Here is a 22,433-nt window from a genome sequence, read left to right as displayed (position 1 = left end):
CACGCAAATGTAAATATTAATTCCTGTTCACGCAAATTTAAATATTAATTCCTAGAAATTGACGAAATTTTAATACTTTGAAAAATTCTACCTTTTCGAGAAAAATAATGCGAGAAAATAATTTTGCACGATATTCTGCATGAAAAATTATACAAACATTATTATCCTAAGACTAACTGTTCTCGAAATAGAATAAAATCTATAGAAAATTATATTTGATGAAAAAACCATATGTGTAATATCATGAAAACTTAACCATTATGGAATCGTGAATTATTTATAGGTTTGGCTATGAACGTCTATGCATAACCCGCAACTATAAAATTATAGTATCATACAAAATAGCTCTGTCGCGCACTGTTTACGTGAGTTGTTTTCAGTATATAAATTTCAGTGAAGAAGTTCAATGATATAAGTAAAAATATATGAAGCACTCTCAGGCAACTCAATCCGTTTATTGATAAATACGAAATACTCAGGATGGGCGGAAAGTTTTAAAATTCTTGAATATGAATCAGTTTTTATTTAATTTATTTAGAATGTATCGGTGATTGTATTTTATATTTGATTATATTTCCCCCCTCTCCGTGGACAAGCGTGGCCATTTCCATAACCCCCCCCCCCCCTAAAATTGTCCACGTGGTATGTGGACAGCCCCTTATAGATGGTCAGTTTAATGATTTTTTGTATTCATGAAACATGGTTGCACCTCATTTTTAGTCCTTTATTGCGTTATCCGTGATTTTTGTTATACGCCTTGTGACCTTGCCAGACTATTCCGCGGATAATCGGGGCTCTACTGTACTTTCATTCCCCTAGATTTACAAATTTTAAAGTTTAATTCAGTTGGAATCCGGAATCACTGTTCAATTGTTTGAAAAACCTGTATTATTCGACGGCAAAAAATTTGACGTTGATCCGTTTTGTTTTGAAAAAGTTGTGCCGGATGGTAGCCGAGAGAAGAAATTTGTTTTTTTTCCATAAATCGTTCATTTGTACAGGCTCAGTTACATAAATTATAATATTAGTTCTAAAGCATTTTTAGAATTTTGCTTATTCTGCGGTTAATGGGGATGGGGAACCGATTACTCACGGACGACTCGAGGTAAGTAGGATGACAATGTTTTACCATGGAAAGGAAGGGACATAAGGAGGTTTGAACAACATTGATGATTACACAATACGATAGTTTTGAGAAGAAGATAGATTTGGGACATGTAATCAATGTTTAACCGAGTCAACACATCCTACACCGCCACATGAGGATGTTTCTCTTGGGCTCGAAGAGAGTTTTCTAAATTCGATCTCTCTACTAGATACATCTCGCACAAAAAATTGATTTTGGACACCCACATTAACCTGTTAACCGTTTCCTGTATGAACGTGTATCCTTTAAACGGGATAGATGAGATAACGTGGTAGAATCTGGAACCAAATTTCGTTTCAAAATTTACACAAAAATACCATTAAAGCCATTACAACCCTTTTCTTCTGTTTATTCAATTATGCTGAAGAAGATAAAGAGTCATCATTTATCACTTTAAAATACAAGTCTAAATAGTTAAGATCTACATAAATATAAGCCTAAGTCTAATAAATCTATGACCACAGAAATATATTATAGACAAAAATAGCATTTTCTTCTTCGTTGCCACGTTGTCCGGAACATTGTAATAACGTTATAGCCCGGTGATGTATATTGAGTATTCTATGGCAATGAGTGCTCTTTGGGAAGTTCGTGTAGCTGCTGTAGTCAACTGATCTCATTGGGTGCTAAGTTCTGCTTATATATAGGAAAGGGAAAGGAGAATGGGCAGGTGCATTCGAGGGAGTGAAGTGGGCTTCTAAGAAAGACATATATTGGGCACATAATATTAAGATCGCGACTACTCAAGCTATCATAATCTGATATCCGTGAGTATAGGTTTTCGAACCTCTAAATCAGCATCCAGTTAAGTTATTTAATTGTATTTTTTACATCACTAAACTTGCTCGATATCATTATATTCTGGACCAACATCACATAAATTGTTAGTGGATTCAATTCACGCACGAACTGATTGAACAACATACAATGCAATAGTTGATAAATGCTTGTAACCGGTGAATGGAGAATATCTCATAATACGCATCGATTAACATTGTGAAATAAGGCCCGAATGTAGATAAATAGATTGCTTGTTGCGTCGGGAAGGAAAGCGAGTGGTGTTAGTCCAATCCAAAAAAAACATACTCATTCTAATAATTAAATTGTTTAACTTTTTTAATATATTTTCTGTTGGGTTTTTTAATATATTAAATGGGTTGTTGTCAGCATTGTTTTTGTACCAAGTTTTGCACCGCATTTTGCGTCGTGTTTTGCACCGTATACCGTCTATACCGTCTATACTTGTTTTACACCGCACTTGAATCTGGTTTGCTTTCTATGTTGGCTTATTTTTCATGTCCAAACGCATACAGTTGGTAAAGATGCAGGGCTGTTGATTTATGTTTTCCTTAGAACGAGCGAAGACAAAACGGGCGATAGAATTTGATATGTGTGTGTATAAAATGAGCCGCACATTACACAAGTGAGTGCACCCGTGGTCGTGGTCGTACCAAAGTGCACCCGTGGTCGAGTGGTTACGTTTCACATTATCTTGCCGGGTGTTCGGGTTCGATTCCCGTTCTGGCCGGGGGATTTTTCGTCAATGAAATTTCCTCCGACTTGCACTGTGGTCACGCGTATTCTAGAGCTTGCCCCTCGGAATTGTTTATTGTTTATATCAACAGACCTTCAAGGTCCCAATGATTTCAACCTAAATTAACTTAAGAATCGCTGCTTCAACATGCTTCTGGAGGAATTGAGACCAAATACGGGAGCAATCGTATTGAAGGTGCGCTGTAGTCCCGTTATTCCAGAATGCATGCCGTAGTTCGATCGCTGAGGTAACATTCGCATGAACGGTGTATTTCTCAGACGGAGGAACATTGAAGTTCAGTTTTTCCAGGAGTTGCGGGCAATCGATGCGGTTGGTTATGAGATCAGCAACAAACAATGACCTCGGTAGATTTCGTCTGGTATGTAGAGAGTCCAGATGGATCAGCAAGCTACGACTCTCGTAGCTTGGAAGCCGAAGCGGATCACGCCAAGGCAACAGTCAGAGAACGTATCTAACAAACCGTCGTTGCACTGATTCGCGTCGCCCCGTTCTGACAGCACGGATTCCAGATGACGCTTCCATACTCCAGGGTTGGACGAACCAGAGCGCAATACAGCGATTTGAGACAGTAAACATCGGTGAAACTTTTGGAGACTCTGAAAATGAAACCCAAATTTCTTGATGCCTTACCAACGATGTGTGAAACGTGTTGCTTAAATTCCAATTTTGAATCTGGAACCACTCCAAGATCTTTAATCTCCGTTCTCCGTTCAATTTTGACATCAGATATGGTATGATTGTGCATAATTAGCCTCCTTCTTCCTACCGAAGGTAACCGTCGTACACTTGGAAGGGTTGATTGACATACAATTGACAGAACACCAAGAAGCGAATGTATCCAACTGCCTTTGGAGAAAGATAGCATCGGTGGTTGAACGGATCCGAAAAAATATCTTCAAATCGTCGGCGAATGAAGCTCGGGGTCCCTCTAGCACCAAAAAGATGTCGTTAAAGTAAATCAGGAAAACTAGAGGACCCAAATGGCTTCCTAGTGGTATCCCAGAAGTGCTCCGAACGGCTCCGAGCTGTTGTCTCCAACTGAAACAGTTAATCGGCGTCCTTTGAGGTAGGATTCGAACCAACTTAGTAAAGTTCCAGTGACGCCTAGCTTTGCCAACTTGGCTATAGCGATGTCGTGATGAATTTTGTCGAAAACGGCTATTAGATCGGTATATATAGCGTCGGTTTGGGACCTTTCGACCATGCTGTCGACGACGTAATTACAAAAAAACAGGCGTGTTATTTGGCTTAAGAAATCTCAACTAAGTATTAATACATGACACTAATTAATGCATCCGTTGAGACGGCAAAATTTCCACAGAGAACGTTAACTCCTTTCAAGAGACTCTTCGTACCAAGAGAGCATACGTGTTTGTTATCAATGCGCGCTGGTGGAAATTAAACTCAAGTACAGCGCAGCATATGTTTTCTGAAGACTGCTTACGGCTGTTATTTGAAATTTTCAATTTGATCCAGTAGTTCAAAAGTTTATGTTTTTTTTTGGTAGAAAAATTGGTAAAAAATGACTTTTCGGACTATCGGTTAATTTTGGAAAAACATTACTCAGGAACAAAAAATAACGCCTCTCTGATTTTTGGATATATTATGTAAGCTTTCAAGAAAAAATATGAAAATATGGCACCCTTTTTCCCAAGGCCATGTAAACTATAAAATAACATATACAATCAATAATTACGGAAACAAAAATTTTTTCGAAGTGTAGTATTTTTTCGAAGAGAACTAGGACATTGGCTTCATTTTGATATAATGGTCGTCAAAATCGGCCCACTAATTTAAAAATTATGAATATTTCCAAAAAAGTCTAGTAATCGATTTTCACAATCTTCTGTTGATTGCAACAACTTGTCACTCGGGAAGCTTTGCAATGTGAGAAAAAGATGGCAATCACTGAGTACTCTGATTAAAGGGTGTGTCACATCAAATTGCATCACGGAAAAAACGCTGTAGAAATTCGCCCAGTAGACCGATCCTTTTGAAAATTTTAGACAGAAAAATAAAAACTATTAAACAACTTTTGGCATTTTCTTTTTATTCATACTTCGAGCCCAAGCCCGTATGCTCGCACCTTCCTCTTTACCCCGTCCATAAGGTTCTGTACAACGTCAGATTGTAGTTTTTTTTGAACAGAAATCCATTTTCTCTTGAAGTCCGCCTCCGATTTGACAACTTTTGGGTTCTTCCGGAGGGCCTGCATCATAATCGCCCAATATTTCTCTATTGGGCGAAGCTCCGGCGCGTTGGGCGGGTTCATTTCCTATGGTACGAAGGTGACCCCGTTGGCTTCGTACCACTCCAACACGTCCTTTGAATAGTGGCACGAAGCGAGATCCGGCCAGAAGATGGTCGGGCCTTCGTGCTGCTTCAATAGTGGTAGTAAGCGCTTCTGTAGGCACTCCTTAAGGTAAACCTGCCCGTTTACCGTGCCGGTCATCACGAAGGGGGCGCTCCGCTTTCCGCAAGAGCAGATCGCTTGCCACACCATGTACTTTTTGGCAAACTTGGATAGTTTCTGCTTGCGAATCTCCTCCGGAACGCTGAATTTATCCTCTGCGGAGAAGAACAACAGGCCCGGCAGCTGACGAAAGTCCGCTTTGACGTAGGTTTCGTCGTCCATTACCAGGCAATGCGGCTTCGTCAGCATTTCGCTGTACACCTTCCGGGCTAGTGTCTTCCCCACCATGTTTTGCCCTTCGTCGCGGTTAGGAGCCTTCTGAACCTTGTATGGCCCTTCCGCTGCTTGGTCCGCTGGACGAATGAACTTGACAAATTCAGCTTATTGGCGACATCCCGGACCGAACTTCTCGGATCACGTCTAAACTGCTTAACTACGCGCTTGTGATCTTTTTCACTGACGGAGCATCCATTTTTGTCGTTCTTCACCTTCCGGTCGAGGGTTAGGTTCTCGAAGTATCGTTTTAGTACTCTGCTGACCGTGGATTGGACGATTCCCAGCATCTTACCGATGTCCCGATGTGACAACTCCGGATTCTCGAAATGAGTGCGCAGGGTTAATTCACGACGCTTTTTTTCGTTCGACGACAATTTTCCAAATTTACGAAAAATTGACAGTGAAGCATGGCTAACGTGATCTATACACTCTTATCTGATTATAAGCGAAAGCTGAAGATATAATTCCTAAAAATTAAATTTCTACAGCGTTTTTTCCGTGATGCAATTTGATGTGACACACCCTTTACATTAAGAAAAAAATAATATAAAAAAGCTTTTTGAGTTAAACGGTTTCTTTGTGATTAAATATAATAATAATATAGATAACGTACTAAAAGCTAGAAAAAAAATTAGCCAAGTAGCAGTTAGCAGTTATCATACCCCTTCTTTCATTAATCAAGGACATTGATGAGACTAAAATAAAATCACGGGGCATATGATGAAACCATTAAATGCGGATAATGGAGATCCAACGTGCCCCACGATACCCGTTTCACCATTTTGTATTAGTAGTCATCTTGGATTTGATTTTTATATAAATTACTATATTCTACTTGTCAAGCCCTTTCATTTAATACTCGTATTGATGAGGTTTTTAAAAAAAAATATATATATACTGCTCCATTTTGTGGCCATTTTGGATTTGCATTTTTTTATAAATAAATGTGATCTACTAATCAACCCTTTTTTTTGTTAACCATATTGATGGGGTTCTGAGAAAATATGTAATCCGCTATTTTGTAGCGGTGGCCATTTTGGATTTGCATTTTTCACAAATAACTGTATTCTACTAGTCAAGCCCTTTCATTTGATATCCATATTGATATGATTTTGAAAAAAAAAATATATATGGCGCCATTTTGTGGTGGCGGACATTTTGGATTTGCATTTTTCATAAAAAAAAAACTGTATTCTACTAGTCAAGCCCTTTCATTTGATACCCATATTGATGGGGTTTTGGTAAAACCCATATTGATGAGGTTTTGAGAAAATATGTAATCCGCCATCTTGGATTTTCAAGATCATGAAGCACGCAGTTTTATAGTGACTGCAGCTATAAAGGTGTGTTCCAAATTTCAGATCAATCGGTCAACAGGAAGGGGGTCAAATTTCCATTAATGTGCGCTACATACAAACAGGGCAAGCAAAATTAAACCGTTTAAAAAAGGTACGCCGAGGAGTGCGGCATAGTGAGATCGTTAAGAACAAGGCATTATAATGCCGGAATAACGGGCGAACCATTAATTCTTTTAGGTATCCTAGCATAACAATCCTGCAAATGTTTGTTTAATGTAACGGTGATTTCTTTTCGGAATAATTTTACATCTAGGAATTTGTTCGGCAGATCTTGTAAATTGGAAACGTTCCTGGGATTTAACATTGCAGCAGCCTTGAGCGTCGGATCATTAAAATCGGCTTTCGATCAGCTCCACGAAAAAACTGCTACAAATATGCTCAAAAGCGTGACAGAGCGTTTCCGGTCGTTTCGGTCCGAACAATTAATCTAAAATCTGTAATTCTGTCAACAATTATCGTGGCATTTCATTACTGAGTTGCCTACGCAAGGTCTCGTAATATGTTAGTAAAAATCGAGCTCGTTGAAATACTAATACTAAAATGTACAGTGTATTGAAAACAAAGGATAAACTACATATTGATTGTAAAAAATAAAAATAAAAACTCATTGCATTTTCGCCTTTTTCTCATCACTAGCTACTGAAAATTCATCGTAAAAACTCGAACCTAATCGAGGATTCTTATCAATGTGAAGATATGGACCAGCATATTCTGAAAAAGAAAATAGATTAAATTCACTTTTAATTTACTTTATACATGCCAGCTATTGAGCCACCAACCTCTCATCGGTTCCCATTCGATGCCGAGTGCTTCGCTCCGTGGAACACCGTTGGTGGCGAAGCTCGTCCACAAATCCACCATCAGACGGGACATTCTGGCGTCATCCTCATTTAGTTCTGGTTGTCCCGGTGGATAAGGGAACAGGTACAACAAATCGTCCGAATGATGCACTCCACCGTCGAATGGATAATGCGAGGTATCTGCTCCATATCCGAACCGCGTTTGTTCCCCGCGATAATCGAACGAATAAAGGAATGTTTTGTTTGGATTAACAATGCCATTTGCTTGGGCTTCTCGAAGAAGTGGTGCCTTGACCAACATGCTTCCGGCGAGCTGCAATCATATTTAAAATTTAGTGATCAACGCTATTCGATTGTGCTGACAATTTATGTTTACATCCGTTAGACCGTCTGTCATTTCTTCAAATTTTCCACTTGATAATTCCGACAGTGTGAACAAGGATTTAATCTGATAGCCAGTAAGCATTCCTGTCGGGTCATCGATCCCCAGCAGCTTATTGATGGTTTCTAACATTTCGTATTTAACAAAATTTGGATCATCTAGTAATTTTTTGCGCTTTAGAATGTCATAAATTGAAGTGAGTAGAAATGTTCCCTCGTGTTTAACCACTCCGGCCATCATTGGAACGTTCCGCGGGATTCTCTTTTCTTTAATCAATTCCCATGGTGTTTGGGGAAGGAAACCGTGATAGTCCCCAACGGTAAGTCGATTGCCCCCGACATCCATTAGGCTTTTTGATTCAAATGTATGGGTCTTGTGTTCATCGAAGCTCCTCAACAGTGTCCATACGTCCAACCTACGGAAACAGCGCTCGGCTTCCCGGAGGGGCATTTCAATCTGTTGGTGCAAAAATGTGAATATTTTCTGAACATAGACTTATTTCTATGTATGGCGGATACCTTTCGACCTTTTCCCGCACTCGGGTCACAACCCGCAATAGCAGCAATATCCCTCACATGTTCGGTCGGGTCTTTATCCCAAACCCATGGCGCACTGGAGGCACCAGACTGCAGGATCACTTTGTGGAAGAGCTTCGCCGGTACTTGTGGGCTGTACATCAAGGCGGAAATCGCTGCCGCGCCAGCAGATTGTCCAAACAGTGTGACGTTGTCGGGATCGCCTCCAAATTGTGCGATATTATCTTGCACCCATTCCAGGGCCATTTTTATATCCATCAATCCAACGTTTCCCGGCATGCCCTCCGTTTTCAGTGATGCGAAACCCAATGGACCGAGTCTGTATTGAACCACCACCAGCACAACATTTTTCTCCAGCAGCAGCTCCGCAGTTTGATTTGCCGCGGATCCTTGATAGAAACCACCTCCGTGAATGAAGACCATAACGGGGATTTTGGTTAAGAGCTGCGAATCAAAATATGTGAATGTTTTCTAAATTGATGTGTTCAAACTAATACTACTTTTGTGTACACAGATAGCGTTAAGCAATCTTCCACATCCGCCAATGATACGGGAAACTGCGAGATCAGTTTCAACTGCGGACAAGGCAGTCCATGCTGAGTCACATTTCGAGTTCCTTTCCAAGGCAATGCTTTCCGGGGAGGCTGTGTGGAAGATTAATAATTTATGGCTCATACTCAAAGCTGCTGTAACCAACCTTGAACCGATGCTCGCCGGAGGTTGTTTCGGCATATTTGATGCCAAGAAATTGCACGATTTGCCTTCCACTGAATGCATTGACTGTAGTCGAGCCTTGTAATGTTCCCAGCCTGGGGAGCTCGATTAGTAGTGTGCTATCATCTAGAATAGACCGAACTTTGCCAATTCGCGAAGTCATCGTCAGAGCTAGCAAAAATAAGAAAATCATTTTGAGGAGCAGTTAATTTCAACTAGACAATGCGATCCATAGGAAAGTCGAATCAAAACTGATTGTGCCGCTGAGAATGATGAAGTAGATTCTCTGTTCTGGGGCGAGAGGAATCTATTGTTTAGCGAAAGCGCTCACTTATTGCGTCATAATATTTCAGTATCAACGATAGAATAATCACGGTGTAGAAAACATAATTATAAACAACATTGCACATACATTTTCGTTATTTCTTTCCATAACACAATCTCCAACGACAAGGAACGATAGTCTAACTTGATGATACGATAGCTTCTTCTTCGTGTCCGTTTCAAAACAATGAAGTTGGAAGGCATTGTACTTGAACCATCTTCTGTTTTGGTTGAGAATGTCAATTCGCCCGAAATAAGTAACAACTACATTACTACTTCCTATCATCAAATGCTTTGAACGCTGAGATGTGCTTATCAAATATTGTTATTTTTTCATGTCTGCGCTCACACAAGGTGTTGCTAAAATTTGAATAAAAAGAATCTGTTTGTAAAGTTTGAGTAAACAAAAATCATATCAGGAAAATATGCAGTTTTTGGAGTTTAGGAACTCCAGGAACACCCTGTGCATCGTATTCTATCGGTTCGGATGCAGAATGATAGTCTTGGTAGAAGAGCGATTCTTAAGAAAAGCATCTGAATTATAGTGGCTTTCTGCGCCAATGAACAAGGTGGAACATTGAAACTCCATATTTTTTTAGTGTACGTTATGAAGACATGGAGAGTGGCCAAATCAGCATACTCAATTCAGAATATGAGGTTGTCAAGTTTCAAATTGTAAATCTCTCGTCTCGTTAGGCAGATTATGACGCCAAGAAATTGCATAATTGCCTTTCACTGAATGTATTGATAAGGCAATGCAAGGCATACTTTTTAATAAAGAAATGTGTAACGAATTTCATGTCAACTTCATATCCATCTAAGATATCAGTGCAACGTCGTGAATGTAAACACATTGGTCATTTAAGCAACTCTGCATACTTGAAATATTCAAAAAGAATGACAGTACTTTTTGAAAAGGGTCAATGTTTTTATTAACAAATTTTTTTTCGTGTTTTTTTTAATCACAACTAATCCTAATCCTTGTTTAAAGTCAAGATGGCTATATAGTGTATTCGACAAAGTTTTAGATCTTAATAAAATAAGAACTTTTGTCGAATACGTCAATTTCCTATCTTTAATATGTGCCATTTATGTATGGAGACTAGAGTGTCATTGGATGTATGGGAAAAAAGTGACCCTCGAATTTTCAAAGCGAACTTGATCAAAAATGTTGATTTCCAAGAAAAACTACCCTATGCAAAATATTAGCTCATTCGGACTTCATTTACTATTGTCGCAGCTGTTAAAATTTAGGTTTTCTAAAAATCGTAAAAATCGCCCAAGGGGAGAGTGCATGAAATCGGAGTTTTCCAAAAAAAAAAAAATGCTTTGATGCCAAATGTCTTAGAACCGCATGAAATGTCGAGATTTATTGTTATCTCGAAAAAATTTGTTTCGTCAAAAATCGACTTTTCAGGCGAAAAAACGACCAAGTGTCAAAAGGTAAATTTTGGATCACATTCTTAAGGGGGTATTCTAGTCTAAAAATTCGAAAAAAAACCTTTTTTTTTCATGTTTCTGTAGTTCAGACATTCAAGAATATACCCTAGAAAGGACTTAGGGACTTTTCAGAAATCCCATTATTTACTGAGTTATAGCCATTTTAGTGATGCGGTATCTTATCTAGTACGGCCATAATAATTAACTTCAAATGCGTTTTTCTAGAAACTATTTTTTTTTCAAACTGGCGTACACGATATCTCGAGTTCTACTGAACCAATTTATGTCGAATTCGTATTCGTTTTTGTGCAAAAGTTCAAGAGCTTTTTTTAAATTCGTTTAATTCAAAAATTGCTTGTGGGGCAAAAGCGCGACCAGCATTTTGCTCTCAAAAAAAAAAAAAAAAAATTAAAAAATTATAAAATGTTTTCAATCAAATTTTTAACGGGACCCACAAGAAGAAAAGTGATTTGAAGAAATACACTCTAGAAATGCTCAAATGGCCCTACAGAGGCTTCGGGAGGAAGTCTTGAAGCGTCGGATTTCTGAATCAGCTCCAAGGATGATTTATTTAGGATGATATCAGTAAGTGATTTATGATTGACATTTCTACTTCTGATGGGATGTGCCAGTGCTCGCGGTTCAGACAAGTATTTACGAGTGAGCAGTCTGAAGATCTGGCGGACCGCTGCAGAGCACTGGTCAAAGCTTTCTATGGTATGACTCTCAAAGATTTACGGCGCCTGGCGTTTGATTTTGCGGAAGCCAACAACCTCCAGCATGAATTCAACCAAGTTGTAAAACTGTCAGGAAAAGATGGGGTTCTAGGTTCATGAGGAACCATCGTCTGTCTCTTCGAACCCCACAACAGCGCAACGAAGTAACAGCGCTCCAAGCCAAAGCGTCGGAATCCTCAGAACTGAAATCCAAGATGAGGAAGAAAAATAAACAATCTCTTAAAAATAATTCAAAACGAATTTCAAATATATTTTTTTATTTTCTGAACTTGAAATATTGTTTTTTTTACCAATGAATTTCAAATAAATCTAGTAAAGGTAACTATGTATTTATAAACTTGATCTATATGAATAAAAATGATTAGGTGTTCGTTCCTTATGATTTAACTCGAGAACGGAGCAACAGATTTAAACAGTCAGCATCAGGATTGATGCGTCTTAGTCTACACCAGGTTTATATGTAAAAAAAGAAATTATATTCCACGAGTATAGATTACGTACATAAAAATAATTTCTTTGGGAACGAAATGATTTATATCAATAAATCAAATGTGGGTACGACGAAGTTCACCGGGTCAGCTAGTTTGTTAATAAAAAGAATTCTATTTCAAATGTTGGACATTTTCAGATATCTTATAACGGGTGTTAAATAAAAAATGAGAATTTTTTCAATACCTTTCAGTAACTCAAATAAAGAGCATAAAATTTTCATTCTCCAAGAAAGTTGCTCTTTGGGCTCCCTAGAAACAGTAGGCGTGTTTGGTTTTGCTAGTTTGAATTTAGTCAAAGCAAAGATGGCGTCGAAACAGCACGTGCTTCGCGAACGCATTGTACGGTTCTACGAAACGCATTTCCAGCAAGGAAAAAAGTTCACGGTGGCACATTTTAAGGAAGAAAATGCACCTGTCAGTACGGTATATCGTATCCTGGGTTCCCTGAACGTAGAGCGGAAGGTCGGAAGTGGTCTTCCGGTGACGATAATGACGAAGCAGAGGAAGACATCGTTAAGGAAGCTGTTTGACAACAAGGACGCAACCAGCCTGCGTGACGCCGGTCTGAAATATGGCTGCTCCCACGTATTGATCCATCGGACCCTCAAGATGGAAGGAATCGTCTGTAGGAATGAGATGAGGTCGCCGGAGTACACGGAGGAGCAGATTGAGACGGTTAAATCACAGTGTCGGTGGATGACCAAAAAATACCGCGTCTTTCGTTCTAGACGACGAAAGCTATTTTCTGCTGTCCAAAACGCATATTCCAGGAAATGATAATTACTACTCCAGCGACAAGTCATCCACACCGCCTGTAGTGAAATACAAGTTCAAGCATAAGTTTGAAAAAAAGGTTATGTTGTACATCGCCATTTCCGACCGGGGCATTTCAAAGCCTTGGTTTAAGCCGAGCGGTCTGGCAATCAACCAACAAATCTGTCGAGAAGAGTGCCTCGATAAAATCCTGCTGCCGTTCCTGAACGAGCATCACGCGGATGGGAAGTACGTCTTCTGGCCGGACAAGGCGTCTTCCCATTACGCCAAGAAGACGCTGGCGTACCTTGAGGAGAAAAAGATACCGTTTGTGCCGAAAGATCGTAACCCAACAAACTTGCCCCAGTGCTGCCCAATAGAGGATTTCTTTGGCTCACTCAATGCCCTAGTGTATAAAAACAATTGGAGGGCCAAGGACACGAAGCAACTGACTACAAGAATCCGGAATTGTATCCGGAAAATGGACGTAAGTGCCGTACAACGTTCTTGTGAGAGCATCGCGACAAAGTTGCGTCGAACAGCAGACCACGGCCCTTACTCAAACATTCAAAATTTGAAGAAAATACATTATGTTATTAATAAAAATTACTGAAATCGATGAAAAAAAAAAGTTTTTTATATGTGATTGAAAAAATTCTCATTTTCCCAAAAATTTTCACCCATCTCCACCCATAAAACATCATACAACACCCCTCTCCTCCCCACTGGATGGTGCCTACAAACTCTGGTAATGATGCTTCTCCCGCTGGTAATGATAAAACATTTATAAACATTTATTTTTGCTACAAGTTACCTCAGAAATATAATTCAATGAGTGCGCACTTTTGCCCCCACTATGGGGCAAAAGCACGCATTTGTTATTATGGATTCAAATAGGTTTTTGTCCAAATGCAAACAAAACTCGAGAAATTCTTGTACTACGTTTCGAAGGTAATATATATAGTAACAATTTGGTAAGCAAACTGATTTTTTTTGCTTTAATTTCAAGAGATATTGGACGACAACGCACTTTTGCCCCGCAGTACTCTACGCCATGGCACAACTTTTTTTTTTAGAAACCCCTCACTTCATCAGCCTGTGATTATTTCAATTATAAATATTTTCTCCGTTTAGTTTTTGTTTTATTGTTAAAAAATAGATGAACAAATAATGATAAAGGTCCCATGATGAAAATAATGAAAAAAGGTCCTATGTAACATTTACATCAACTCGAGAAAAACGAAGTTGAAGATCGGAACATTGTCCCGCGAATTGTTCCAAAAGGAATCGATCTTTATCACTATTTTTACCACTAGCAGTCAATAAAAACACTGAAATCGTAACTGTTGTTATGTGATTTTAGTTACAGATGTTACAGAGGACGTTTTGACTGGCCGCTTTGTACATTGGACAAAGTACGTTGCACGATGAGAATTTGAAAATAACTACTGGACAACGATCCAAATTCTTACAATTTGTGCTAAAAGCAAATACCAACACCCGAAAATAACAAAAACTCAAAATGACTTCGTGTTGTTTTGATTGCTTTGATAATTCGGAAGTATCGAGCTCCAGAGGAAAGTGGTGTCCGAAGTAACAGTCGAATACTTATAGTTTGAATCTTTACATTGGACATTTTTTGTATCGGTGATAAAAAGGTGAAAAGGATAGATACTTGAACGATTGTTTTCGCAATGCGTTTAATGATTGAGAACTAATAGTATACATCTATTAATTTGATTTGTTTACATTTGTTACGTAGGACCTTTTCGAAAGTTACGCGAGATATACTGCCGTTCTACACATAGTTGCCCCATGTTCCAAACTCAGCAATTGAGAAAAAAATCGAGATGACAGTATATCTCGACGTTTCATGAATTTTGAAGACATTTGGCATCAATTTTTTTTTCGATAACCCCGATTTCCTTTACTCCTCCCTTGGGTGATTTTTCGGTTTTCAAAAAACTCAAACTTCGACCGCTATGCGACACTAGTAAATGAAGCCCGATCGAGCTGATATTTTGCATAGGGTAGTTTTTTGTGGGAATCAACATTTTTAATCAAGTTCGCTTTGAAAATTCGAGATGACCATTTTCATTGGCACCCTAGGCAGTATAATGGATAGAGAAAATATTCTTTGGTTTATTTTTCGTAGCTTGAAAAAACGTCCGAAATTCGTGTCTTTACTCTAGAATACCCCTTAAATCACAGAAATAAGAACTTGATAATCCGAACCATCCATCACGACACTTTTCTAAATATATAGTGTGGCTGGAAATTCTTACAAATAAATAGATAAAATTGTTAATTTATTATCTTAGATCTAGTGTGAATCCAGTGTACAAATATTCAATCAATTAGAGATTTAGATTTTCCCATCAGACTTATCTCCAATCCTTTGGTCAAGTGTGTGTATGCTGTAGCGTTTGAAATAAGTATAAATCCGATGAAGCCTGGATGGCGAGCCAGCATGTATCCTATCGCAATTCATGAATCCATGAAATCCGTTATATGGTTTCCGTTATATCCGATGAAGCCTGGATGGCGAGCCAGCATGTATCCTATCGCAATCCATGAATCATATGCTTCCAAAGAATGCAAATAAAGATAACACGAATGCATTTACACATTTCTAAACGATATACTTATCAAACAACATTTCTCGCGAGTGGATGAATGCAAGAAAAAGGGTAGCGAGCCGTTGGTATTTTTATCCATCCATTCGCGCATCGAAATGATTACACGCGCCACACCTAACGTTCAATTACTGACTTCTTGCATAAAACCAACATTTCCACAGTAACTCGGGTGCCTACATAAAATACAAACTGCAGTGTCCATACGGTTAGCCTCTTCTCTTACGATCCTACGTACGACAACATATCAGAGCAATTGAAGAGTAATACCGTGAGGTTGTTGTAAACAATCATCGGACCGATAATAACTCCACGTGCCAGAAACGTAAAATTACGAAGCCGTCGGACACGGTACATATTTGCAACGGCTGAGTTGGATGATCATCCACGAGTCGTGAACACCACCCATCATGATGTTTTTGCCTTCACGTGTTTTTTTTGTAAATACTTACACTCTGCTAATCGAAATCACGAAATCATTAACATTTTTCATGTTCTCCGAACTGCTCCGCAGCATAATATTTTGCGGGATTTTTTTCACGATAATGGTTTCCGTTATATCTGGGTCATTATTTTTGTAGAATATAAAAACGTGAACCAATTTGAATACTCTAGAAGGCGAGAACTTGAGTCATAAACATAATTTCTATTATGTTACACACAATCATGGACCACTTTCTTTACCGCTGATTACGGATCGTTGCCGGATCAATCTACCGTAAACGATGAGTTTTTGCCAAGTTTCCCTTTCATGTTCCCAAATCACCATATGTGCATACAAGATAAGTTCCTCATTGATGCGAGCCGCTTCTCGAATTTATAACAGCATACCTCTCCAACCCATTACCCACGTATCGTGGTGGGTCATCGTCACCTCACAGGGAGTTGCCCACGAATCGCCGCAGAATATTAATGAAATACTCAAACTTCCTAGCCGTGGACGCTCCGTCCGCTCAGTTCGAGCACCGAACTGAAACCATGTAATCATGCACTGATAAATTATTATTGCTTTCATTTGCAGTCTTGGTGTGGCGAATCGGACAAAGTGCGAGGAAGCACTGCTGAAAACCGGCTGGAGCATCCAACTGGCCGCCTCAATACTGCTGGAGACTTAAGGAGGGTTTCCTTATAGTTACATTTTAGCTCCAGTTAACCGCGAAATTTCCTTTACTCGGCCGTAATGTAGATATTTATTATAGTATTATGTACAAATTCTTATTCTTAGTTGAAAATATGTTTTCAAAATTTAATGACCGTGAAATTGAATCCAGTAGACCATAGAATCTCCAAAACACGCTCAAAAATAATAATTAGAAGCTCTCTCACAGATATTTCTAACAGATAATTCACGCTGCGCTTCTAGAAGGTATTTGCGATACAATAATGAAACAACGCAGTAAGTAAATGTGAAGTATGTAAATCGTCCAATACACAGTATTGCTTCGTTGTGATGAAGAAAAAAATTCAGATAGAAATTGGGTTGGTCCAAATGCTAGCCACTCGAAAACAATACACCGAGAAGTGCAGTGCACAGCACTGACTCTCCCCGATAACGATGATTTTTAAATCGTTCCATTTTATTACTACTCTGAAAGATAGATATTATATTTGAAATACGAAGCCGAATAAGTATGAATCGATGTTGATATTGACAGTTTAACAGATCTTGCGCACTTTTTATGTTAAATAAGATGAGCTTGTCGAGTACAGTTAGTGCTTCAGTGAGCCTGATGGTGAATAAATAGGTGCGGTAGGTTGATGTTTGCTCCCAGTGCCAATATTGGTCTGTTTGAAGATTACGTTGATGTTTCAATCGATGGAGGCAATCGATGCATTGTTATGATCTGAGGATAGGATTAAACGAGAGTTTGCAATTAGCATGAGTGAGAAGTTTGCGAGTATAGTATATTTACATGTTATGATAATGGTGGGCAGAATAGATTTTAATCAATCTACATAACTCGTTTGCTGTGAAAATGTATCCGAAATATACCTTGGAGCTATACAATTAAGAGCTTTTATCAAGCGAGCGTTACGTACCCCTAGCAGTGGTGTCGAGTGGAGCTTTCGCACCCGGGACGGAAGTGTGTGGTTGCACCCTCTCCCTTTTCGCTGACCCGTCGAACTTCGTCCCGCCCAAAATTTATTTTTTGTTATCAATACCTTCGAACATTTACGTTTCCTACTAAGCGCAGGTTCATGGGTCTAATAGCAGAAGTGTTCATTGATTGACCCTTTAAAATTAACTTTTACTATAATATCAGATTAATTTCAGACGCAATTCTCGTTCAAGATTTTTAACCACTTGCAAATAACATGTTTCTCCGTGGAGGTGGGGGGTGGGAGGAGTATTGAACCACCGTAGAAACGTTTTTTGCCTCCTAAAACACGCCAAAGGGCCTGGCCGGGTAAGGGAGTAAAAAGTGCCCCCAAACCAAATCACTAGTTGTATGGCAAATATTGTGATGCACCCGTGGCCGAGTGGTTAGCGTCTCACATTATCATGCCGGGTGTTCGGGTTCGATTTCCGTTCTGGTCTGGGGATTTTTCGTCATTGAAATCGACTTGCACTATGATCACGCGTATTCTAGAGCTTGCCCCTCGGAATACATCTCAAGGCGTGTTATTTGGCTTAAGGAATTTCAACTAAGTAAAGGGTGTGTCACATCAAATTGCATCACGGAAAAAACGCTGTAGAAATTCGCCCAGTAGACCGATCCTTTTGAAAATTTTAGACAGTAATATAAAAACTATTAAACAACTTTTGGCATTTTCTTTTTATTCATACATCGAGCCCAAGCCCGTATGCTCGCACCTTCCTCTTTACCCCGTCCATAAGGTTCTGTACAACGTCAGGTTGTAGTTTTTTTTTAACTGAAATCCATTTTCTCTTGAAGTCAGCCTCCGATTTGACAACTTTTGGGTTCTTCCGGAGGGCCTGCTTCATAATCGCCCAATATTTCTCTATTGGGCGAAGCTCCGGCGCGTTGGGCGGGTTCATTTCCTTTGGCACGAAGGTGACCCCGTTGGCTTCGTACCACTCCAACACGTCCTTTGAATAGTGGCACGAAGCGAGATCCGGCCAGAAGATGGTCGAGCCCTCGTGCTGCTTCAATAGTGGTAGTAAACGCTTCTGTAGGCACTCCTTAAGGTAAACCTGGCCGTTTACCGTGCCGGTCATCACGAAGGGGGCGCTCCGCTTTCCGCAAGAGCAGATCGCTTGCCACACCATGTACTTTTTGGCAAACTTGGATAGTTTCTGCTTGCGAATCTCCTCCGGAACGCTGAATTTATCCTTTGCGGAGAAGAACAACAGGCCCGGCAGCTGACGAAAGTCCGCTTTGACGTAGGTTTCGTCGTCCATTACCAGGCAATGCGGTTTCGTCAGCATTTCGGTGTACAGCTTCCGGGCTCGCGTCTTCCCCACCATGTTTTGCCTTTCGTCGCGGTTAGGAGCCTTCTGAACCTTGTATGTACGTAGGCCCTCCCCCTGCTTGGTCCGCTGGACGAATGAACTTGACAAATTCAGCTTATTGGAGACATCCCGGACCGAATTTCTCGGATCACGTCTAAACTGCTTAACTACGCGCTTGTGATCTTTTCACTGACGGAGCATCCATTTTTGCCGTTCTTCACCTTCCGGTCGATGGTTAGGTTCTCGAAGTATCGTTTTAGTACTTTGCTGACCGTGGATTGGAAGATTCCCAGCATCTTACCGATGTCCCGATGTGACAACTCCGGATTCTCGAAATGAGTGCACAGGATTAATTCACTACGCTATTTTTCGTTCGACGACATTTTTCCAAATTTACGAAAAATTAACAGTGAAGCATGGCCAACGTGATCTATACACTCTTATCTGATTATAAGCGTAAGCTGAAGATATAATTCCTAAAAATTAAATTTCTACAGCGTTTTTTCCGTGATGCAATTTGATGTGACACACCCTTTATTAATAAAGGACGCTAGTTAATGCATACGTTGAGGCGGCAAAAGTTCCACAGGGAACGTTAACGCCATTCAATAATAATAATAATGGCAAATATTGTATAGGATATTAAATAAGAAATTTTGGCGTTTTTTTTGAACCCCTATGTGGCTTAACATAGGATCTATAGTGAAAAACGTACTTTTTCGTTTATTTCATGCCATCCTGAAAAGCTTCGAGACAACAATTTGAAAAAAATACTGAATGTGTATCAAGAAGAATTATAAAAAAAAAAATCAACAAAAATTGAAGTAATAAAAAAATATTGAAATTTTGCAAATTTTTTTTTGGGATTTAGAGATCCAGTACTACTCTAATTCATATTTCAATGAGTTCCTACGGCTTTTGTAGATATGTGTGTTTTTACCAGATTTTTTTCAGTGTTGTGCGGAAATTATTTTTTTTATATTTCCAAAGGGTCTGGCTGGGTACGGGAGTAAAAAGTGCCCCCCAACCAAATCACAGCAGATCGCTGTATGGAAAATATTGCATAGTGTACTAAATATGAAATTTTGACAGTAGTACCATATATTAGAGTTCTTATATGGTACAACATAAAGGGTGTGTCACATCAAATTGCATCACGGAAAAAACGCTGTAGAAATTCGCCCAGTAGACCGATCCTTTTGAAAAATTTAGACAGTAAAATAAAAACTATTAAACAACTTTTGGCATTTTCTTTTTATTCATACTTCGAGCCCAAGCCCGTATGCTCGCACCTTCCTCTTTACCCCGTCCATAAGGTTCTGTACAACGTCAGGTTGTAGTTTTTTTTGAACAGAAATCCATTTTCTCTTGAAGTCCGCCTCCGATTTGACAACTTTTGGGTTCTTCCGGAGGGCCTGCTTCATAATCGCCCAATATTTCTCTATTGGGCGAAGCTCCGGCGCGTTGGGCGGGTTCATTTCCTTTGGCACGAAGGTGACCCCGTTGGCTTCGTACCACTCCAACACGTCCTTTGAATAGTGGCACGAAGCGAGATCCGGCCAGAAGATGGTCGGGCCCTCGTGCTGCTTCAATAGTGGTAGTAAGCGCTTCTGTAGGCACTCCTTAAGGTAAACCTGCCCGTTTACCGTGCCGGTCATCACGAAGGGGGCGCTCCGCTTTCCGCAAGAGCAGATCGCTTGCCACACCATGTACTTTTTGGCAAACTTGGATAGTTTCTGCTTGCGAATCTCCTCCGGAACGCTGAATTTGTCCTCTGCGGAGAAGAACAACAGGCCCGGCAGCTGACGAAAGTCCGCTTTGACGTAGGTTTCGTCGTCCATTACCAGGCAATGCGGCTTCGTCAGCATTTCGGTGTACAGCTTCCGGGCTCGCGTCTTCCCCACCATGTTTTGCCTTTCGTCGCGGTTAGGAGCCTTCTGAACCTTGTATGTACGCAGGCCCTCCCGCTGGTTGGTCCGCTGGACGAATGAACTTGACAAATTCAGCTTATTGGCGACATCCCGGACCGAACTTCTCGGATCACGTCTAAACTGCTTAACTACGCGCTTGTGATCTTTTTCACTGACGGAGCATCCATTTTTGCCGTTCTTCACCTTCCGGTCGATGGTTAGGTTCTCGAAGTATCGTTTTAGTACTCTGCTGTCCGTGGATTGGACGATTCCCAGCATATTACCGATGTCCCGATGTGACAACTCCGGATTCTCGAAATGAGTGCACAGGATTAATTCACGACGCTCTTTTTCGTTCGACGACATTTTCCCAAATTTACGAAAAATTGACAGTGAAGCATGGCCAACGTGATCTATACACTCTTATATGATTATAAGCGAAAGCTGAAGATATAATTTCTAGAAATTAAATTTCTACAGCGTTTTTTCCGTGATGCAATTTGATGTGACACACCCTTTAGGATCTATAGTGAAAAATGCACCTTTTTTCACGTCATTCTCAATCGCTTTGAGACAAAAATATGGAGAAAATACTGAAAGTACATCATGTTAAGGTGTATCGATCAATATTTTCAAACAATTTTTTCATCAAAAAATCAAACACTAAAAAAAATTAAATTCATTTTTTTTTATCTTAAATTAATTTTTTTATTATTTTGATATTCAGTACTACTCTAGGTTGTATTCAAATTTCCTCCTAGCTCGATTTGAGGTATATGTGATTTTTTCAGAATTTTTAGTGTTTTTCGCGGTACTAAAAAAATTATATATATTTTCAGGCAATTCAAAAATTTGAACAAAAATATTACTATTAATAGTTAATTTATATTAAATATTACTTTTGCTCTAATTTTTATTTAAATGCGTTCGTATTTGTTGTTTTTTCCACATGTAGCGTAATTTCTTCTTGAAATTTTAAGAAGGTTTGCACGAACGTGCCAATACCACGAAATTTGACATTTGATTTGCATGTATGAAACTACTCGCAACCGAGCTATTTCAAAGTTTTTTGGCTACTCACCCGTTTACCCCATACATACAAATCAAATGTCAAATTTCATGGAACGGGTACTGTAAAAGATGGCCAATACGCAAACTCGGTTGATGCGAAGCAATCAACCTTGCGAATCTGGATTGGCACTTTACAGAGTCGAAGTAAGAAAAAATGTCGAGTGAATTATCTTTGTTCCTGGAACAAACTGAATTGACTGCCTTCGCACTAATTCCCTACGGAACGAGCCACGAACGGAAGCTAACCAGTGTTATTCCTTTCAACAAATTGAACTGACTGTCTTCGCACTTATTCCGTACGGAACGAGCAACGAACGGGAGGTGATCAATCTATTAAATATCAACTAAGTGGGAGGATCAACGAGTACAAGATCTTCACGAACTCTGAGCGCAAATTATACAACTATTGCTGCGGACGTTGGAAAACTTGAATCTGAAGAACTCTCGTCAGTCGATTCAATAGGGACTGTCGGAT

The 22,433-nt window shown here is 39.6% G+C and overlaps 2 protein-coding genes across 4 annotated transcripts in view; one reads left to right on the top strand and one right to left on the bottom strand.

Annotated features, from left to right (window-relative positions):
* The window catches only part of LOC129765388 (activated Cdc42 kinase Ack), a 75,906-nt gene extending 58,414 nt beyond the window's left edge, over nt 1-17,492 (top strand). For both annotated transcript variants that reach the window (XM_055765660.1, XM_055765659.1), the window contains exon 6: nt 16,584-17,492. In XM_055765660.1, coding sequence (XP_055621635.1) covers nt 16,584-16,677 — 94 coding nt within the window. In that variant the 3' untranslated portion in view covers nt 16,678-17,492. The remainder of the gene's footprint in view (nt 1-16,583) is intronic.
* On the bottom strand, nt 7,271-9,753 carry LOC129765391 (glutactin-like). 2 transcript variants are annotated; one of them, XM_055765669.1, is made up of 7 exons: nt 9,594-9,753; nt 9,165-9,352; nt 8,968-9,111; nt 8,450-8,911; nt 7,926-8,387; nt 7,529-7,862; nt 7,271-7,460 (listed from the first exon to the last, which is right to left on the bottom strand). In XM_055765669.1, exons 2-7 carry the CDS (start codon nt 9,342-9,344, stop codon nt 7,354-7,356), a joined length of 1,689 nt encoding a protein of 562 aa, XP_055621644.1. In that variant the 5' UTR covers nt 9,345-9,352; nt 9,594-9,753; the 3' UTR covers nt 7,271-7,353. The 2 variants fall into 2 exon arrangements, with proteins under 2 accessions (XP_055621644.1, XP_055621643.1); XM_055765668.1 differs by lacking the exon at nt 9,594-9,753 and having other exon boundaries at nt 9,165-9,444.
* Nucleotides 17,493-22,433: the final 4,941 nt, after the last annotated feature.

Source organism: Toxorhynchites rutilus, chromosome 2 (genome assembly GCF_029784135.1).
Source record: "Toxorhynchites rutilus septentrionalis strain SRP chromosome 2, ASM2978413v1, whole genome shotgun sequence".
Taxonomy (NCBI): domain Eukaryota; kingdom Metazoa; phylum Arthropoda; class Insecta; order Diptera; family Culicidae; genus Toxorhynchites; species Toxorhynchites rutilus.
The sequence above is the reverse complement of the archived record's forward strand: the minus strand, read 5'-3'. Positions and strand labels throughout refer to the sequence as shown.

Excerpts from the sequence above, each read along its gene's own strand:
- LOC129765391 (XM_055765668.1), bottom strand. The coding sequence starts at position 9,374 with ATGATTTTCTTATTTTTGCTAGCTCTGACGATGACTTCGCGAATTGGC. Across the intron at positions 8,912-8,967 it reads CGCTATCTGTGTACACAAAA|CTCTTAACCAAAATCCCCGT; the intron begins GTAGTATTAGTT and ends TTTGATTCGCAG. Across the intron at positions 8,388-8,449 it reads GTGCGGGAAAAGGTCGAAAG|ATTGAAATGCCCCTCCGGGA; the intron begins GTATCCGCCATA and ends TTGCACCAACAG.